The sequence below is a fragment of the Mesoplodon bidens genome (assembly GCF_964165515.1).
Source record: "Mesoplodon bidens genome assembly, chromosome: 2".
In the NCBI taxonomy this organism is placed as follows: domain Eukaryota; kingdom Metazoa; phylum Chordata; class Mammalia; order Artiodactyla; family Ziphiidae; genus Mesoplodon; species Mesoplodon bidens.
The window spans coordinates 152,318,588-152,340,364 of record NC_138177.1 but is presented as its reverse complement, the minus strand read 5'-3'; the positions used below and the strand labels follow the sequence as shown (position 1 = coordinate 152,340,364).

The window sequence follows — 21,777 nt, the reverse complement described above, 5'->3', positions numbered from 1 at the left end:
TTAATATAATTTCACATGATTTACAAAATTAGCATTTTTAGCAACATGCAAGTATCCTACTAAAATCACATAAACACTGGCTGCAAAACAGATCTGAGAAAACATTTTTTTAAATATTTTTATTTATTTGGCTGCGCTGGGTCTTAGTTGCAGCATGCGGGATCTTTGTTGTGGCATGCATGTGGGATCTAGTTCCCTGACCAGGGATTGAACCCAGGCCCCCTGCATTGGGAGCGCAGAGTCTTAACCACTGGACCACCAGGGAAGTCCCAAGAAAACACTTTTTAATACCATATTTCTTAGTAGTTAGCTGCAACAAGTTATTAAGTTATTGCCCCTCAGTTCCAAACCCACATCCCTTCTTCCCAATCTGCCTTAATGACACTGGAACTGGGACTCTGCAAACCACATTTCTGCTTTGCCAGCTGATTTTCTATAAGGCTCTGCCAAGAGGGAGCACTAAAGATGGACTGCAAGCCTGGAAAAGAAAAAAGATACTTGGGCCTTCCTGTCTATTCTTTGGGCTTCATAAGAGCATTACCCCAGCAAAGGTTTCCTCACCCCTGCAGCAGAAGGTCCCCCTCACAGTATTAAGTGAATAAAGTTCACAGTTTTTCTAACACTTATGGAACTAGCTTAATCATACCCTACTCAAAGACCCCAGCAACAGCCAGCACCCTTCCCCAGAGTTTTGAGTTTCAAACCTATGGGATTTCTATTCTGAGCTCGACACAAGCACTAGCATGTAGTATCTTCTCCTCGGAGATCTGAATTTTGTTTCCACAGGACCCTTCCTCTAAGTCTCTAGGTTTTCCCTCTGGTCCCCAAGCCCTTAGGGCTCACAGCTGCTTCTAGAAGTATCTATCTCCATGATAACTTCAAGTTTTATTTTTATCCTTTCTGTACCTAGTTAACAACTTTAAATCTAGTTAATGATTCTATTAAAGTCTCTGTTCAAATAACTGGTGTGGTTTCTGCCTCCTGATAGAACCCTGACTGATAAAAGAAAACAGTCTCATTACACTGTAACAGTATATGATGTTATTACAACAACTTTTGTTAAAATGCAATTCTACCCATACTAGCAATTAAAGAAGAACAAAATGTTAATTAAGAGCAATTTGAGGGCTTCCCTGGTGGCGCAGTGATTGAGAATCTGCCTGCCAATGCAGGGGACACGGGTTCGAGCCCTGGTCTGGGAAGATCCCACATGCCGCGGAGCAACTAGTCCCGTGAGCCACAATTACTGAGCCTGCGTGTCTGGAAGCTGTGCTCCACAACAAGAGAGGCCACGATACTGAGAGGCCCGCGCACCGCGATGAGGAGTGGCCCCCACTTGACGCAACTAGAGAAAGCCCTCGCACAGAAACAAAGAGCCAACACAGCCATAAATAAATAAAGAAAAAAAAATTTTTTTAAAAAAGAGCAATTTGATTAAAATTAAGAGTATACCTAGCTATCACTACAAAATCTTTTGCAACCATTCTTTTAAAGAAAATTTGGGGGGGTGCCTTTTTCTAACACACATAGCATCTACTGGAATAAAATTACATGATAAGACAACATTAACAAGGGCTATCTCTGTCTTGCCAAATTTTCTACAATAATTGGTTTAAGATTACTTTTTTTTTTTTTTTTTTTTTGGCGGTACACAGGCCTCTCACTGTTGTGGCCTCTCCCGTTGTGGAGCACAGGCTCCGGACACGCAGGCTCAGCGGCCATGGCTCACAGGCCTAGCTGCTCCGCGGCATGTGGGATCTTCCCCGACCGGGGCATGAACCCGTGTCCCCTGCATCGGCAGGAGGACTCTCAACCACTGTGCCACCAGGGAAGCCCTAAGATTACTTTTTAATCATAAAAATACAGTAAGTAAATTTTAAAAAATAATTTTAACATGTTCAGATTAAACAAGGATCCAATATCATCTATAGAAAACAATATTTGACTTGTTTACCCTAAATATTTAAAGGGCAGAGGAAGAGATTTAATTCATTTACTAAGTACCCTCTCCTACCCAACAAATTTTTTGAATGTCACATACTTTCATTCCACCCCCCATCTTCACTTAAGTCATCTACTCCCACTCCCACCTATGTTTACAACCCCCCACCTGCCTACCCATTTTCCCATTCCTAGTCACACGGTCCAGTTCTTCTCCACCAACTCAAATGCTTTCCTGTCTTGAGGCTAGCCAATTTCTAGATATATAGGCAGTATATGCAGGCATATACAAGATATAAAGGTAGTATATACAAAGACAGTTATGGCAAACAAGCAATGTTTGTCAGTGGATTTGAGATTTCCTGGGCTTCCCTGGTGGCGCAGTGGTTAAGAAACCGCCTGCCAATGCATGAGACACGGGTTTGAGCCCTCGTCCGGGAAGATCCCACATGCCGTGGAGCAACTAAGCCTGTGTGCCACAACTACTGAGCCTGCGTTCTAGAGCCTGTGAGCCACAACTACTGAGCCCACGTGCCACAACTACTGAAGCCCACGCGCCTAGAGCCCATGCTCTGCAACGAGAAGCCACCACAATGAGAAGCCCGCACACCACAAAAAAGAGCAGGCCCCGCTCGCAGCAACCAGAGAAAGCCTGCACGCAGCAAAGAAGATCCAATGCAGCCAGAAATGAATGAATGAATTAATTAATTTAAAAATTAAAAAAAAAAAAGATTTCCTGCTCTACTTCTATTTGGATAATGTAGTTGGGAGGTCGTTTCTGGCTTGGGGAAGACTCTATGGGAAAGCAGACTAAAATTTATTGTGGTTTTAAGTAATCCAGTTTCTCTTCCCTTTACCAAAAAATAGTTATTCTTTTCTTTTCCTTATATCAAACCAAAGCAAGCTTTCAGTTAGAAAAATCAATGACAAACAATGGTCTTCTACCCATACATCTGAGAATGCGAATTCTCTGCTTCACAGAGGGACCATATAGAATATTACAAAAAATGAAAGATTAGGATATAAGGATACTAAATATCTCAACTCAAATGCCATAGTTTCTCAGTTTATTAACTAAATGCTAAATTTATAGGTATATCCACAAAAATTTGATTCTAGGATATTATACACTAGAATTGTAACAGTGAGCAGGTTATAAAATAATTCATGGTATCTCTTTCATCATCTCTTCCAATTATATAATTCTATCAAGCAAAAAAAGTTAGGCATGTATCATTCCTAACCCAATGTCATATACAATCTTCACCTAAACATAACTATTCAAATAAAGGGATTTAAAATCCCAGTAAATGACTTTAATATATGACTGTTTTGGCATAACCCACAACTAAAATATCTTTAAGGAACTCTATGATCAGTGGAAGATCAAAGTCTGCAAAAATACCCCGATATGGCCATATCTAAAGTTTTAAATATTCAAAAAGAGGGTAAAATGATTCCTCCAACCATATTAAACAAAAGGACTCTTAAGTGAAATTAGTTCTACAACAGCTTTGGGGATTAAAGAAGTCTTTTTTTTTTTTTAGTTCTTTTCAAAACTATACAGGTGTCCCTTGTTGGGAGGGGGGGTGGGGGCACATGGACTCCAACAAGGTAGAAAAGTAATCACTCCACCTACTTCCATTATAAGCTGGAAGATGCATTCTCAGGGAAAGAAATGCCATAAGGGCATGGAGTAAAGCTCTCCTACTGAGGAAAAGGAGAGCCAGCCTTAGTCTCATAAAAATTCAAGTATATAAAAACTAAAAAGGCAACTTCATTCTTCTTTGGTGGCATTCTGAACCACCAGAATTTCTTTCATGCCTAAGGATTCCTTGACTTCACATTCATGGCTCTAATAATTTTGTATCCCTCCTCTCTCTCTTTCCTGCCCTCCAAAGCTGGTCAATTCCACCTCTCTTCATCACTTACGCTGTTCCAGCCACATTGACCTCCGTCATTGCTCCTCCAACCTAACAAGGCAAGTCTCCTGTCCCAGCAGCTCCTGAATTCCCTCTGCCCAGAACGCTCATCTTCTACCTACCCAACATATGGTTCATTCCATCACTCTTTCAGGTCTTCATTCAAATGTCACCTTTTCAGTAAAGCTTTCCCTGGCTACCCTATCTAAAATAACCCTATCTATATTTCCTATTCCCATTCTCTATTTTATTCTTCATCTTAGCTCTTATCACTGTCACTATCTAACATATACTTCTTACTTTTTTATTAATTACCCCGTCACCAAACTGTAAGCCCAATAATTACAGGATTTTTATGTTATGTTCACTACTGTAGCCCCAGCATTTAGAACAGATCCTGACAACATATTAGGTGCTCAATATGCTGAATAAATAAATGATACAGCTACCTACAACACCACATGTAACTGGTAGGTGCTGCCATCAACAATTCATATTCTAGTCTGAAAGATCCCAATTAACAGATTAGACTTAGGTTATTTTTTCAAACTGTGCGCTGGGAACTAGAGTAATCCCTCAGGGGCAACTGCGGGGGTAGAACATGGAAGCCCAAGCAAGCAGAAAAGCCCGGCATTTATCTGCTTTATTCACAGGTTTTCACTTAAGATTTAATTTATAGAAAGGATTTAGCAACTTAGAAAAAATCTAAAACCACTGGGTTGAACACAACTTAGTCCCTACTTTTTTACATTTTACTTATTTATTGTAAATGAGGAGAATCTAGGTATCATATTTATATCATCCTTTAAAAAGAGATTTAAATTACCATCTAATCTTATTTAATAATCTGCTACAAAGGCAATAAAAATTTACTATGTATTTTCTAATTAAAACAAGTAGAAACAAGATTAGTATTTTTTTAAAAAAGGAATAACAAAGAAGAGTAAATTTGTTATTTCATGTACAAGAACATATGTAAATTCACTAAGTGGAGATTAAGACCCAAACCCCACTACGACAAATATCTCTGTAAGCAAAAATATGTCCCAATGTCACAAAATAGCACTATTTACCAAAACAAACTACAATATTTTATTCTGAACCTTACAGTAAAACTGATTCTAATATGACTTGACCAGCATAACTTTTAAAATGTTACATGCTCTAATAAAAAGAAGAGCACTAACCTTAATGAAGTTACAGATGGACAAGCCTGTCCATACAAACCCATCTGGCCACAAAGAGAATCTGAAAAGTAAAGGAGAGTTAGTTATCAGACGCTCCAAAGTAAATTAAACTATAAATCACACTACCATTCTAAAACAGAAATAGAACGCTAAAAGATTCACCATTATTTGAACACATACCCACAAAATTTAAAAATGTTGTTAAGCAATAAGACAGATTACACTGAGGAAGACTGACATAGGAGGAAGCACAAGAAAAATAGGCACACTATAACTGTAACATCCAAAAAAGCTAAGAACTCATAAAATTTAACAAATTGTTATGCTTAGTTACAGACAGTGTCCAAACTGTTTAGCAGAATGCTATGGATTCCAGAGAGGCGCCTAAAGGCTACCAAAGAGCTGAGCATGCAGGTTCCCATCCCCACATAATTGTCTCCCACCCCATCTACCCTTCAATCAAAGCAGTGCTATCTTTGTTGGTTTTGCATAATGGCCTTCACTAAAACTTCATTTGAAGAACAGTTCCACTGCTTAAAAAAAAAAAAAAAAAAGTTAAGAATAGCATTGAACAGAAGGAGCTTTGTTCAAATTTTAGCTGTGACACTAAGAGACCTTGAAGAATTTATATAACCTCAGTGAACCTCCATTTCTTCATCTGTAACTTGGGGATAATACCACCTGTAACTTTATTTATTCATCAGGGATAAACTGCAGGTTTGTTATTAGAATTAAACAAATCACTAAACAAATGTGAAACTGTCTATTAGCACTACTACCTGGCACAAGGATGATCCACAAGTGTCTACGGGTAACATGAATGAGAGAAGCTGGAGTGGGTATAAATAAGCATACACAGCACAAATGGAGATTGTGTGCCTGCAACTAAAGAAAACAGGTTCACTCTGAAAGGATCAGCTGCTATTCCCAGTTCTAGCCAATTGTTGCTAAGCAGGACTGAAAGCCCAGTACTGCTGAGAACTTCTTATTTTTCAAGAGAAGCAAGATACCCAAAATTTTATCTGAAATCTCCTGATTTTTATTTTCTAAATACTATGTGGGCCAAACAAACCACTGGATGTTGTCCCAAGTTTATAACTTTTAACTTAGCGGCTAACTGAATTCCCTGCATCTTACTGTCCCGTGCATGCACTAAAGAGAGATGGACACTTCTACTTCTGCTAGAACAAGAGAATAGATAGCTTGATCAACATGGCCACTGGAAATAACAAACACTGGATAATTTTTTTTAATCTTTACATATTAATCGATAACCTGAAAGAAAATAAAGTATGATCGAGGCTAAAAACTAAGTGAAAGAGGGAAACTAGAGACGTATGCAGAGTACTGAAACCAGCTTTCATTCATCTTCAGGGCATTTTGCCAAACCCTATGAATTTCAGCTTGCAATTCCAAGGCCTATTAGGGCTCAAGGTACAAGAGGCAAAGTCCAGGTGTTACCCAAGAGAACTGCAAGGAAAACTTAACCTTGGCGCTGAGTGCTGGTAAGGGATTGGATGGCTATGAGAGCAATTCCACAGCATCTCCTCAGACACTCACAACCAGAAGCTAACCCTCACCTAGATTATGGTTTAAAAAGCTTCATACTTAGAATTTTGTTTAGGGTAGTCCTAGAATGGTAATGTCTCCCACCCAACCTTGACAGAAGGAAATGAAAATCTTCTCTGGGGAATCTGCCTTTGATCTAGGCCTGGGAGAATTCTCAAGGATAAGGTCCCAAAATAAATAAATTCACAATCAAAAATCACAAAACCAGAAGGAAACAAGCCACTCAAGAGTAAGATACAACTGAAACATCAGCTGGCAGACTCAAAACCTCAAAGACCTCAGATAAGGGAATTACTAGACACTTTTCTCTACTGTTTTTTACTTTATGGGTGACTTACCTACTCTTGTATTTCAAACGCCTATAATGCAGATGAATCTCAAATCTACATCTCTATCAGGGATCAACCTCCTGATCTCCGAACATAAATATCTAACATTCCCTCCCTGAAATCCTGAACTTACTATGTCTAAAACTGAATTCATTATCTTTCTTTAATGTATTTCCTATCTTGATAAAATGGCACAGTCCTTTATCTAAGAATGGCTTTCTTTTCCTTTGTTAGTGCAGAACACTTCTTTTCAATTCTTGATTTCTATGAGGAATGACTTCTCTAAACACCCCTGGGCTCCCAGCCCACTCCTCACCAAGTGCAGAGAGCTAACTCCAGGACTCTACATCCAGTATTCCACAAGGTAGTTACCTGGGTATGACTGCTCTGTTGACTCTAACAACCTAGATATCAGGTAAGCTGTCCAAATTGGGTGGGCAGGGACAAGAGAATGTGGAGAGTCAGCCAGCCCATTTGTCTCTTAAACCTAAATCACATTCTACAACATTCTACAAGATCAGCTTTATCAAAAACAAAGGTAGGGCTTCCCTGGTGGCGCAGTGGTTGAGAGTCCGCCTGCTGATGCAGGGGACACGGGTTCGTGCCCCGGTCCGGGAAGATCCCACATGCCGCGGAGCGGCTGGGCCCGTGAGCCATGGCCGCTGAGCCTGTGCGTCCAGAGCCTGTGCTCCGCAAGGGGAGAGGCCACAACAGTGAGAGGCCCGCGTAACAAAAAAAAAAAAAAAAAAAAAAAAAAAAAAAAAAAACAAAGGTAAATTCTTACAAAAGATACCATAGGTCCCAGCAATTCTACTCTTAGGGGTACGTGTGTGTGTGTATTTTTATGTATAAAAAATTTATATATATGTATATATACATACATACATACATACATACATATATATATAAATCCTCTTGGGAATACATATATACACACATATATGTATCCCCAGGAGAACTTAAAACATATGTTCACACAAAAACTTGCATACAGCTTCCTTTTCCGGTAAGCAGCCTGAGGTGACCTCTAAAAATGGTTCGCTATTCACTTGACCCAGAAAACCCCACAAAATCATGCAAGTCAAGAGGTTCAAATCTTCGTGTTCACTTTAAGAATGCTCATGAAACTGCCCAGGCCATTAAGGGTATGCATATCCGAAAAGCCACCAAGTATCTGAAAGATGTCACTTTAAAGAAGCAATGTGTGGCATTCCATCATTACAATGGTGGAGTTGGTAGGTGTGCCCAGGCCAAACAGTGGGGCTGGACGCAGGGTTGGTGGCCCAGAAAGAGTGCTGAATTTTTACTGCACATGCTCAAAAATGCAGAGTGTAATGCTGAACTTAAGGGCTTAGATGTAGACTCTCTAGTCACTGAGCACATCCAGGTGAACAAAGCCCCCAAGATGCGGCCCAGAACTTACAGAGCTCATGGTCGGATCAACCCATACATGAGCTCTCCCTGCCACATTGAGATGGTCCTTACTGAATAAGAACAGATTGTTCCTAAACCAGAAGAGGAGGTTGCCCCGAAGAAAAAGATATCCCAGAAGAAACTGAAGAAACAAAAACTTATGGCCCGGGAATAAATGCCAAAAAAAATAAATTCAAATAAAAGTAAAAAAAAAAAAAAAAAAAAAAGGGGCTTCCCTGGTGGCGCAGTGGTTGAGAGTCCGCCTGCCGATGCAGGGGACATGGGTTCATGCCCCGGTCCGGGAAGATCCCACATGCCGCGGAGCGGCTAGGCCCGTGAGCCATGGCCGCTGAGCCTGCGCGTCCGGAGCCTGTGCTCCGCAACGGGAGAGGCCACAACAGTGAGAGGCCCGCGTACCGCAAAAAAAAAAAAAGTAAAAAAAAAAAAAAGAAAAAGAAAAACACAAGCAAAAAACTTGCATACAAATGTTCATAGCAGCATTATTTATAAAGCTAAAAGTGGATACAAACCAAATGTCCATCAACTGATGAACAGATAAACAAAATATGACATATCTGTACAATATCCATATAATATACCGTGGAATATTATTTGGCCATAAAAAAGGAAAGACGTACTGTTACATGCCACAAGATGAATGAACCTTGAGAGCCTTATGCTTAGTGAAAGAAGTCAGACACAAAAGACCACATATTGTATGACTCCATTTATACAAAATGTTCAGAATGGGGCAAATTCTAGAGATGGAAGGTAGATAGTAGTTGCCAGGAGACGGGGGATGGGAGGAGGAATGGGGGTAGGGAATGACTGCTAACAGGTTTCTTTTGGGATTGATGAAAATGTTCTGGAATTAGATAGTGGTGATAGTTGCACGACCCTGTGAATAAAAACCTTTTGTATAAAACCACCAAATTTTACACTTTAAAATGGAGAAGTTTTACTACCAACTCCAGCTCCTAGATGTCTTTCTAGCCTACTGTGGCCTCAATGCCTCAGTTTCAGTTTTCTCCACTTTTAAATTACTGCGCCTAAATGGTATCTTGAACACCAGTCTGGTTAACCGGAAGAACAAATATACCAATCATCTTCTCCCTACCCAGGCAGATGTCCAGCAACATGGAACTCTCACAAAAGAAGGCTACGATTCACAGTGAAATCAGAAAAATCTCAGTGTCCTCCAAATCACAAACTCACATTTCTGAAGCCAACTATGTTGAACAATTATATTAATTTGTTCAATTACATCCAAAATTTATACAGTTTAAGTTGGTGCCAACAGCACGTAGTAGCATTTTCTGCAAATCCTTTGAAAATCAACATACAAGAAACTTGGCGTAGCATGACACCACCAGAGGACAGGGAGTAAAAACCAGTCATTCACTGATGGGTATGCTCCCAGAGAAACTACTGCAGTACATCCCATCACCAACAGAAAGAATATGGAATTCCTTTTAATATAAGCAGTCTTCATGTGTACATTAAAATGAGTTACAAACTATTCACCTTTAGGAAGCAGATGTTTAACTAACAGGTATATAACAATACATTATCTGGGAGCAGGAGGTGAAATGGGACTAAGTATTTTGAAAAAGCTCCCAAGTAATTCTTATGAGCCCTTTTCTCCTCTCTCCCACCACATAGAGATATAATGCTTTATAGTTTACAAAGAACTTGCAACATTCATGACCTTGCATCAAGAACCCAACTGAGAATCCCAATTGTGACCTTGGGAATATTGTTAAAAGGAAAAATTAATGCCTCAGTTACTGTGACAGTAGCTTGAATGAAAGCAACACCGTATCAGATAAAAGTAAGACTTAGGGCTTCCCTGGTGGCGCAGTGGTTGAGAGTCTGCCTGCCGATGCAGGGGACACGGGTTCGTGCCCCGGTCCAGGAAGATCCCACACGCCGCGGAGCGGCTGGGCCCGTGAGCCATGGTCGCTGAGCCTGTGCTCCGCAACGGGAGAGGCCACAACAGTGAGAGGCCCGCGTAGCGCAAAAAAAAAAAAAAGAATTAGAAGTTTGTTGAAAATGAATACTATAAGCACTAGAGGTCAAGAGATTATTCCTTCTTTTTCTAACTTCGGAATTCAGCTCTTTCGAAAGACTTGAAAGTAAAAAATTCACTAGCATCCATGAAGGAACAACTCCTCTGAATCAGGTTCCTTGACTGAACACTGTGAATTGTTATACTATTAATCACAGGTAATCATTAAAGCAGTCATGGAAATAACCTGTGTCTTAATCAGCCTAAACAGGAAAAATCTGTCAGAGGAAGGCGTAAAGGGAAAAGAATCCTGCTGAGTGAGTAGCAATCAAGCTGTCCACTGCAGCTTCACTAGTTAAACCTGAAGGCAGTGATGCAGCTATAGCTAGAAAGTAAGAACTCAGAGTCACATGCTCTCAGAAAGCAAAAAATCATGTGAGAATGATCAATTCACCATGGTAATGTTAGAGGGGGAAGAGAGGCCAAAACTTAAATTTGGAGAACTCTAACAGATTTAGAGAAGACGAACCAGTTCAAAAAAAAAAAAAAAAATTGAGAAAACTGTACTGGAGGTTGCAGCAAGTGATTTAATGGATAGAAAGGCAATAGTGCTACACACAGATTAAGATGGACATAAACTGAAAAGACAATGCTGGCTTTATAGAAGATCATTATTACTACAGAGGGTGGATCTTGTGGACTAGTGAAAGCAAAATTAGACCGCAAGGGTGTTAAGAATAAGGAAAGTGAAGTAAAAGTTTAGCTACAAACTACATAAAATGAAAATAAACAGAAAGCGCAAAAAGGTTAAACAGAGCAGAGAGAAATAGATTAAGAAATCAGGAAAGGTGAAGAATATGTTAGAAAGCTCATCACAGAATATCCCCATTATCCTGTTTTATTCATAGTTCGTCATCATCTGATATGATTTGATATGACTTTTGTTTCACTATCTGTTTCTCTCCCACTAGAATGCAGATAAAAGTTTCTGTTTCATTCTCTGTTATATCCCCAAATCCTGGTATACAGTCTGCAGTCATATTTGTTCAATGAATGAATAAACCAGGTTCCTCAAGAGTTGGAAAAAGAGAATAAACGTAAAATAAGAACAACTGAGATCTAACTGAAAACTCACCAGATTTTTTTTAATGTAGTCATTGTATCCATTACTTCTCTCTGCCTCCAAGCAAGTAATTTCGGACAAATTCACAGTTAGAAAAGCAAGTTAGGTATCCAGAATATATAAAGGACCCTTACAACTCAATAATAAAAAGACAACCCAACTTAAAAATGGGCATAGATTTGGAGATACAGCACAGAGGAAGAGCATTTGACTGCAAAAAAAAAAAGGGCAGAGATTTGAATACACATTTCCACAAAGAAGATATTAAAATGTCCAATAAGATATGAAAAGATGTTCAACATCATTAGTTATTAGGGAAATGCAAATTGAAATTATGAGATAGCACTTCACACCAGCTAGGATGGCTATAATCAACAAGACATAATAACAAAGGTTGCAAAGATGTGAAGATATTGAAGCTCTCATACATCGATAGTGAAAAATGTAAAACAGTGCAGCCACTTTGGAAATAGTTTGGCAGTTTGTCAAAAAGTTAAACATAGAGTAATCATATGACACAGCCATTCCACTCCCAGGGAATATACCCAAGAAACGAAAACATACCTCCACAGAAAAATCTGTACACGAATGTTCACAGCAGCAGTAAATCATAATAGCAAAATAGTGGAAACAATCCAAATGCCCAGTAACTGATGAATGGATAAATAAGATGGTATAACCATACAGCAGAATATTATTTGGCAATAAAAAGGAATGGCACATGCTACAACATATATGACCCTTGAAAACATGCTAAGTGAAAGAAGCCAGTAACAAAACTACACATTACATGATTCCATTTATATCAAATGTCCAAAACAAATTTATATCAAATGTCCAAAACAAATTTATATTAATAGTTAGATTATGGATTAGTAGTTAGATTAGTAGTTTCATAGGGCTGGGGAGGCAGGTAAAGTGGACTGACTGCTAATGAGTGTGGGGTTTCTTTTAGAGGGAGAGGAAAACATTCTATAATTAGACTGCGGCAATGATTACACAACCCTATGAATATGTTTAAAAAAAAAAAAACATTGGGGCTTCCCTGCTGGCACAGTGGTTAAGAATCCGCCTGCCAATGCAGGGGACAAGGGTTCGAGCCCTGATCCAGGAAGATTCCACATGCTGCGGAGCAGCTGGGCCCGTGCACCACAACTACTGAGCCTGTGCTCTAGAGCCCGTGCTCTGCAACGAGATGCCACCACAATGAGAAGCCTGTGCACCGCAACGAAGAGTAGCCCCCATGCTCAGCAACGCAGCCAAAACTAAATAAAAATAAAATAAATTTATTTTAAAAAACACTGAATTTTACACTTTAACCAGGTGAATTATATGGTATGTGAATTTTATCTCAATAAAGCTGGGGAGGTTCCTTTGGTTTTTCTTAAAAGAGCAAGTTTAAGAACCATCCCACACAAAATGTTTCCTTGTTCTGTAAGCTGCTGCTTCACTAGTGCCATGAGCCCACCCCACCCCACAAAATGGAAAAGGGGAGAGTAAAGGTAGTGACTTCACCAGAAAGCAACTCTACTATAGCAATTATTTTGAAATCTATAACCCCTTGAACCATTAGTGGTTCAAGAAAGTTTGTTTTCTGGTGGGCTCCACCATTTCCAAACCATACTATTTATTAATTAAACATGTTTAATGAAGGTACACTTATGTATACACCTCTATATACCCTGAAAAAATTCTATAGGAAACCACTCTAACACTATCTATAAATCAACTACTTAGGTTATACCCCTCTCCTCTTAAAAACAACACTAGGGCCAGGTGTTGTTATTCTCCTATAACAGAAGATGAAAAAAAGCATGCCAACCAACAATCAGCTTCAGCTTTATAAGACTGTTCCTGTAGGAGCAGGAAGTGTAAGGCTGAACTGTCTCTTTACCCTCCATAGTTTAGAATTGCTGTCAATAAAACAGGTGGTAAATGTGGGTGAGGGGAGCTTCTTGGCCAAACATCACAGAGCTGTAACTTTTTCCAAACCCCAAACCTTACTTCCTGAAATTTATGTAAGCAGATCACAGGCCACCCTCTTCAAACCAAATCACAACCCAAGCAAATAACACAGGATTCTATTTCTGGGTCTGTCATTAACTCACTGGATAATCCTGAAACTTCAGTCTCTCTACTTTGCGCAATAACTTAAACACAATTTCCAGTCTCAAAATCAAATCATGTGGTCTAATAAAGAACATTTCCCCAACTTGCAGATGTACTTTTATGGAAAATCTAACAAAGGTGTATGAAGTTAAATCACATTATATGTTTAAATCATCTTTAATGAATATACATGAAGTATGAAAAATTCAGAAGACTGCTTACTCCAAAAATGTTGAACTCTTCCATTTTAAACTTTTAAAGGTATTCACTAAACAGAGAAAGAATAAGTTTCCAGAGGGCTGAAGGGTTTTGAGGCTTTAAATTTAAGCTCAGTTATATTTAGAAAACCAAGATGCCACCTCTCTGGATCCCATATCTTTATCTTGGGCATTTGGTTCATGTGCTTTGCCTGGTATAATTCAAAGCAAGAAATCTTACCATATCTCTCAAATGTAAATTGAACATATCAGGGATTTCCCTGGTAGCACAGTGGTTAAGAATCCACCTACCGATGCAGGCAACATGGGTTCGATCCCTGGTCCGGGAAGATCCCACATGCCGCGGAGCAACTAAGCCCGTGCACCACAACTACTGAGTCTGCGCTCTAGAGCCCGCGAGCCACAACTACTGAAGGCTGCGTGCCTAGAGCTGTGCTCCACAACAAAAGAAGCCACCAAGAGGAGAAGCCTGTGCACCACAATGAAGAGTAGCCCCCGCTCACCTCAGCTAGAGAAAGCCCGCATACAGCAAAACAGAACTAACGCAGCCAAAAATAAATTAATTTAAAAAATAATAAAATAAATTGAACATGTCAGAACATATTGGTTGTCAGAGGAATGAGATGCTATACACCTGAAAAGATGGGCAGCTAGTCTCCACTGCTAGAGCTGTTTAATAAAATAAGAATTACCTGCCTGGTCCTCAAAGCAAGTCTACAAACCATGGCCAAGTTTATAAGAAGCATTTCTATCCAATTCCTGGAAATCCTGATCCAACAGTCTAGAGCGAAACCTAGGAAATCTGTTAATTACAAGTATCAGGTGATTCTGATATACAGCTTAATTCAGGAACTATTGGTTTAGGACAAGGATAGCAGAAAGGTTTCATATCATTTGCCAATTATACTCGATAGGTAGTAGCTGCCTGAAGTGCTACACTGTGAAGGTCATGTCTAAAAACAAGAAATTAGTAGTCTGCCATGGACATGGTGAAGGGGAAGTGGCAACATCCAAACCATGTATCTGCCGTTATGTGATTCAGACCACTGAATGGGCTTTTTTCTATTTTTAAGGAGGCCTTTGGGGTAAAAGAAGAGACCCAGAACTGGATTATTTACTTTTATTTTATTTATTTTTAATTTTTGGCTGCGTTGGGCCTTCGTTGCTGCGTGTGGGCTTTCTCTGGTTGCGGCGAGCAGGGGCTACTCTTCCTTGTGATGCGCAGGCTTCTTATTGCAGTGGCTTCTACTGTTGTGGAGCATAGGCTCTAGGCACGCAGGCTTCAGCAGTTGTGGCGCACGGGCTTAGTTGCTCCGCGGCATGTGGGATCTTCCCGGACCAGGACTTGAACCTGTGTCCCCTGCGTTGGCAGGCAGATTCTTAACCACTGCATCACCAGGGAAGCCCCTGGATTATTTACTTCTAACTGGCAGAAGCTCTGTCTCTGGAAAGGTAGTAGGCACGAAGAACAGCCCTACTGGCATATGTGCCAGGACTCTCCAAAAGTTAATTATTAAGCTTTCCAATATTATACAGAAAAAGAAGATTTTTGCTCTCAAAATGTCTATAATCTTGTTTGAGAAATGAAAATTCTACATGACAATATAAATTTCGTCTAAAAAAAGAAAAAAAAGGATATTTGTGCCTTGAGAAGTTCCACGTTAGGTAAAGGTGGGAATTAGTGGAGCATTGAGTGCCAGGCCCAAAACAGTATAGTTTGGATTGATTCAAAAGGCAATCAACTGTGGGTTCCTGATCAGGACATGCCTGAAGTAATGTACTAAGAAGATACCACTAGCAGCATTTTCCAGGAAAATATATGGGAGGATATATAATCAAGGCATGACCCATCCGAAGGCAAATAATCTCTTTCGTATTGTTTCTGTATGTACCTGTCTCTGCAACTGGATTGCAGGCCTCCTAGTACGCCAGGCACATGTCAAATTAACCTTTCTACCTCCCATAATGCCTAGCACATGTTTTGTACGTAACAGTCCAAAATGTTTGCTGAATTTCTGTAAATGAAGGAAAACTCTTAGAGCTATTTCAAAAGAAACAGTAACAGAACTTGGTATAGAGACACAAAAGGTCAAAGAAGTGGACACAATGAAATTGTGCCAAAAAGTAAGGGGGGAACTGTGTTAGGCTAAAAGAGACAACAAACATAACAACTAGATGTAATGTGTAGACCTTGTCTGAATCCTGATTCAATTAAAAACCGACTGTAAAAAGACACAAACAGTCAAGGACATGTTTATTATGAACTGGATATTGTGATAACTAGTAGGAAATATTGTTAATTTCGTTAGCTACAATAATGGCATATGATTATGTAAGAAATGCCTGTATTTTTTAGAGATGCATACTGATGTTTGTAGGGGTGAAAACACAATGCCTATGATTTTCTTTAAAATACTTAAGCAAAAAATAGTTGAGGCATATAAAGCAAACAGCTTAATAATTATTAAATCTGTAATGGGTATAGAGGGATTCATTTTATTTTATCTAGTTTTGAGTGTATTCAGCAGTGGTGGACTTTTATGTTACTCCAGCATTGTACAATAAATTCTTTTTCTTTTCTTTCTCAGATTTCAGGAAACTTAAGAATCACTAGTACTTCTGAGAAAACAACTTAGACTCAATCAAAAAAAAATTGGGCATTCATGTGTTAGCTCTACTAATAGGAAATCAGAGAATCTACTCAAAGAACTTCTTGTAAATTAATATGAGAACTGAATATGAGCCAAGACAGTGACTCAGCTGCTAAAAAGAAAATACAGTCTTAGGGTTCATTAGAAGAATAGTATCCAGATCAACAAGGGTAGCAGTCCCATTCACTCTTCACTGGTTAGCTCACAACTGGAGTATTGTGTTCTGTTTTGAGTACCACGTTTTAAGAACACTTATGAGCTAGAATGCTTACAGGGAGGGAAATCAGCCTAGTGAAAAGTTTAGAAGCCAAATGTCAAGTGTATAATGAAGAAAATGGGTGTGTTTAGCTTGAAGAAAACACTTTGCAGCATTCCCTGTCACCTCTACCATAGATACCCAGTGTAATATTTTCCAGAGCTGTTAACAGGCATTCCATAATCAAGTAAGTTTGAGTCAAGTATTTTTTTTTCCTAAGGGACTTATCAAAGTGTTCAATATCCTAAAGCACTTTATGACTCTTCAAGAAGTTGTTCAGTATTTCCCAAATGTAACCATTCATTCATTCAACAAATATTTACTGATCACCTATTATTTGCGAACACTCCTCCAGAAGCTGAGAATAAACAATGAACATTTTCAATATCCTTGAGGATAGTTTGTCAAACAGCCAGGCTGGGCCTCTTGCTACTCCTCTAACTTGCATTATTCTTCCTCATCTCTAGGTTTTTGATTATGCAGTCAGCCTAGTCTACCCCATCACTAATCTTTTTTTTTTTTTTTTTTTTTTTTTTGCGGTACGCGGGCCTCTCACTGTTGTGGCCTCTCCCGTTGCGGAGCACAGGCTCAGCGACCATGGCTCACGGGCCCAGCCACTCCGCGGCATGTGGGATCTTCCCGGACCGGGGCACGAACCCGTGTCCCCTGCATCGGCAGGCGGACTCCCAACCACTGCGCCACCAGGGAAGCCCCCCCATCACTAATCTTAATTCAAACATTATTTTTCCAAGAAGTTTCCTGATCATCATAAGCAAAACCACTCTTTTCAACAAACCCATGACTTTCTCTGTATCAGTTCTCTGAGAAGAGACTATGCCTCTTAATTACCTTTGGATCTCTCACAATGCCCAGGACCATGTCTTGCATATGTAGGTGCTGACAAAATATTTGCTCAATGAACAATCGCATTCATATATTTAGAGAGTTATCTTGTCAAAGAAGGCAAACTAGGTCTCTAATGTTCTGAAGAGAAGAACTGGGAAAAAGAGATGAAGTTACAAGCAAATTTTGCCCCAATTAGAGCTAACAACAAACAGGCTACCTTACAGCTATCAGTGACTACAGGTGTTCTAAGAGTAGCTGAATGACTTTATCAAGTGTTTTAGTGGGATATCTCGCTGGCCTGAATAAAAGTTTAACTCTTAAGATGTTAGGAACTACTATATATCTATATATTACATATATAGACATACATACCTACATATATTAGACAAAAGGTAACTTTTGATACAATGTATCAATGTTAATATTCTTAAAGTTAAGCTCAAATATGAAATATCCTTCCATTTACTAGTACAGTTGATCCTGGAACAACATGGGGGTTAACCCGAGTATAACTTACAGTAGCCCCTCCATATCTGCAGTTCCTCCGCATCAGCAGATTCAAACCATGGACCGTGTAGTACTGTCATAGTCACAATAGAAAAGTATCCTCCTACAAGTGGTCCTGTGCAGTTCAAACCCTTGTTGTTCAAGGATCAACAGTAGAGAGAATAAAAGACAAAAAAAAAGACACTGTCTCCATCCTAGAAGAATCAACACAGGTTTCTTAATTATGCTCCCAAAGCAAATCGGATATAAATATAAACGCCTGCGTCATCTACCTCAGTAAGCAACACTCCTTAAATAAGGCAATTCTCTAGATCAAGGAGTGTCAATATTTTGGAGTCAGAAAAATAATTATGAAACCATCAGCTCCTCTTAAAGCCATCTAACCACACCACCAAAAGCATTAAATTCTTCAAACAAGCTAGTCATGCTGCTTTTTAGTTAACAACTAGAAAAACAGAAAAAATGGGTATCTCCACATGCCTAGGATCTCTCTTCTGATGTCTCTCTCAAACCAAAAGCTGTAGTCTTTGATGGCAGGGACCCTATCAGTTACTTGTGTCCCCAGCATTCAGTACAGTTCCCAGGACATAACACATGGTGAATAAATGAGCAAATGAATGAGAGAAACTGAGTCCAATGTCCCTGGATGAAAACAAGTACCTTAAAGAATCAATGACAATTTGGTTTTTCTTATTAGAAATCTGCCAAGGAAATGAAAGCAGATGAGTAGGTTCTTAAATCCAGTTTTCACTAGAAGTCAGAGTGCTATTTTTAGGTCATTTATTGATAAGTAATTACTCTATGTAAACCTAAGTTTGGTTGCTTCTGGGGGACTAAAATTAATTTATTGACCAGCAGAGCTAAATGACCAATTTCTACAAAGAAAAACCCAAAACACTTAATACACCCACAACTTGACCTATAAGATTATAATCAAATAATTTATCAAACTGATTTATAAACATAACTGCCTAAAAAGCAAAATACTTTGATAGCACCAGTGTTTAAACTACTCTTCAAAAGTGCTACGATTCACATTTTTCCAAATTCTATTTGAACCATAAAAATCATATATGTTTATTTTTTAGTTAAAGACTAGAAAACAGAAGACTATAAAAATGATATATGCTCACTGTAGAGAACTTACAGAAAATATAAACAGGTTCAAAGGAGAAAATAAAGACTACCCAACGTGATGCTTTCTTTCCCAGTCTTTTTTTCTGTGGAGTTATAAGTTCTTTACATACTGTCACTCTTCCTGCCCACCGGTAAAAAACAATATGTTCACACTATGGCAGTAACCCAAGCACCCTCAATCTCTAAATGTTCCAGGTACAATTCCTCATTCTCTAAATTTTTATAGATGTATACCTTCATAATAATAAGACCAAATCTGCTATTTAGTAATCCTTAAAAGTTTCCCTTCTGGGCCTCCCTGGTGGCGCAGTGGTTGAGAGTCCGCCTGCCGATGCAGGGGATACGGGTTCGTGCCCCGGTCTGGGAGGATCCCATATGCCGCGGAGCGGCTGGGCCCGTGAGCCGTGGCCGCTGGGCCTGCGCGTCCGGAGCCTGTGCTCCGCAACGGGAGAGGCCACAACAGTGAGAGGCCCGCATACCACAAAAAAAAAAAAAAAAAAAAAAAAAAAAAAAAAAAAAAAAAAAAAAAAGTTTCCCTTCTGATTCCATCTCCTCCTTACTTCCAGAATTCACAAAGAATGCAAGTTCAAGTAAAAATGCATCCAACTACTGGAAATGGACCCAAATTTAACAAAGGAAGAAGTTGCTCTCAACAGTTTTATGTACCCTAGTCTGATATTATCACAAGACAAGTTCTGCTCCAAAGAGCCCAGGTCCTTTGGGGTTCTTAAACTTTAATTTCTACCTCAGAAGTCCAAGTGTGTGCTGCATAAAAACCTTGTCAGCTGGGCTTCCCTGGGGGCGCAGTGGTTAAGAATCCGCCTGCCAATGCAGGAGACATGGGTTTGAGCCCTGGTCCGGGAAGATCCCACATGCCACAGAGCAACTAAGCCCGTGTGCCACAACTATGGAGCCTGTGCTCTAGAGCCTATGAGCCACAACTACTGAGCCCGCGTACCTAGAGCCTGTGCTCCACAACAAGAGAAGTCACCGCAGTGAGAAGCCCGCACACCACAAGGAAGAGCAGCCCCCGCTCACCACAACTAGAGAAAGCCCACGTGCAGCAAAGGAGACCCAACGCAGCAATCAATCAATAAATAAATAAGAACGCAATGTAAGTTTAAAAAAAAAGAAAACCTTGTCAGCTTTCTACTAAAGAGTACAAGACTAGAGACAGAATGCAGGATCTAAGCTCCTGTCTCTGCTCTATTAAATAACTGAGTGACACTAAGTCAATCTTAGCTTATATCTCATTTTCTCCATTTGTCAACAGGAATACGAATATTATTTGCCTTACCTATATCACAGGACTGTTTTTCTAATAGATCAGAGAAAAAGCTTTTCATAAAGTATTATTCAAATTAAGGTGGAAATCTTTCCAACGCACACATGCCCTATAATAGACATAAAACATGACTTCCCCGATACACAAAGATGCCATTTCTGATGGTGATTACTATCTATGTATACACATGTGAGACAATACCATCAAAAGGTCCTTACACAGGGTAGACAGGTAAAGCATGTCACAGATTCACAGACCCAACCACACTAGCAAAAACTGATGCCATATATTGTTTATCTCCTGCCATGACAGTCTGCTCCATCTTCATTCGAAAGAGTCAACCTGGGCTTCCCTGGTGGCGCGGTGGTTGGGAGTCCGCCTGCCGATGCAGGGGACGCGGGTTCGTGCCCCGGTCTGGGAGGATCCCGCATGCCGCGGAGCGGCTGGGCCCGTGAGCCATGGCCGCTGGGCCTGCGCGTCCGGAGCCTGTGCTTCGCAACGGGAGAGGCCACATCAGTGAGAGGCCCACGTACAGCACACACACAAAAAAAAAGAGTCAACCTGCTCCTGACTGCAACATATTTGACTGCTGTGTCTGTAATTAATTTCCCAAAGTTCTACAGACAAGTCACAGAAACTTCTTAGTTCTTTTTAATAATTTAATAAGCACCCATATACACACCAGCCAAAATCTAGGATATTAATAATTTCTTTCTACCATACTGCACCCCCTCCCAATCCCATCTCTCTGTAAGCAAACAGAATTTGACATTGTTATTAATGAGTTCTAGCAGTCTTCCTCCTTTCATCCATTCTCTCACAAATCTGTTTCACAGTAAGGCCAGGTCTCAGCCGTAGAAAAAGCCAATTCCAACTACTGAAATGTTTAATAAGGTGACACTGGTACCACACTTTACCAATCAATCAGAAGATGAGTCTTATATCCTTGACACCACTATACCACTGGGCAGGACTCCATCTAGATAGAATTCATTTACAGGTTTTAGCTTTGTACTCCAGGTAAAAACTTTAGCTAAAACTAAGTTACTAGATAAAGTCTCCTTCACATACAGGGTCATCCTAGGATAATCAGTCAAGTCTTCAATGGAATCCATGACATATATATTATTTGAAAATAATGAAAAAATAGCCAATGCTACAGTTTAAATGTTTGTGTCCCCCCAAAATTTGTTATGTTGAAATCCTAACCCCCAAAGATGATGATATTAGGACGTGGGGTCTTTGGGAGGTAGTTAGATCATGAGGGCAGAGCCTT

At 39.7% G+C, this 21,777-nt stretch overlaps 2 protein-coding genes across 3 annotated transcripts in view; one reads left to right on the top strand and one right to left on the bottom strand.

Annotated features, from left to right (window-relative positions):
* FOXJ3 (forkhead box J3) overlaps positions 1-21,777 on the bottom strand; it is a 134,535-nt gene that overhangs the window by 106,022 nt on the left and 6,736 nt on the right. For both annotated transcript variants that reach the window (XM_081225816.1, XM_081225817.1), the window contains exon 2: positions 5,051-5,111. In XM_081225816.1, coding sequence (XP_081081942.1) covers positions 5,051-5,094 — 44 coding nt within the window. In that variant the 5' untranslated portion in view covers positions 5,095-5,111. The remainder of the gene's footprint in view (positions 1-5,050; positions 5,112-21,777) is intronic.
* On the top strand, positions 7,925-8,571 carry LOC308612966 (large ribosomal subunit protein uL22-like). The gene has a single exon (XM_081225820.1). It carries the CDS (start codon positions 7,982-7,984, stop codon positions 8,438-8,440), a length of 459 nt encoding a protein of 152 aa, XP_081081946.1. The 5' UTR covers positions 7,925-7,981; the 3' UTR covers positions 8,441-8,571.

Excerpts from the sequence above, each read along its gene's own strand:
- LOC308612966 (XM_081225820.1), top strand. The coding sequence starts at position 7,982 with ATGGTTCGCTATTCACTTGACCCAGAAAACCCCACAAAATCATGCAAG.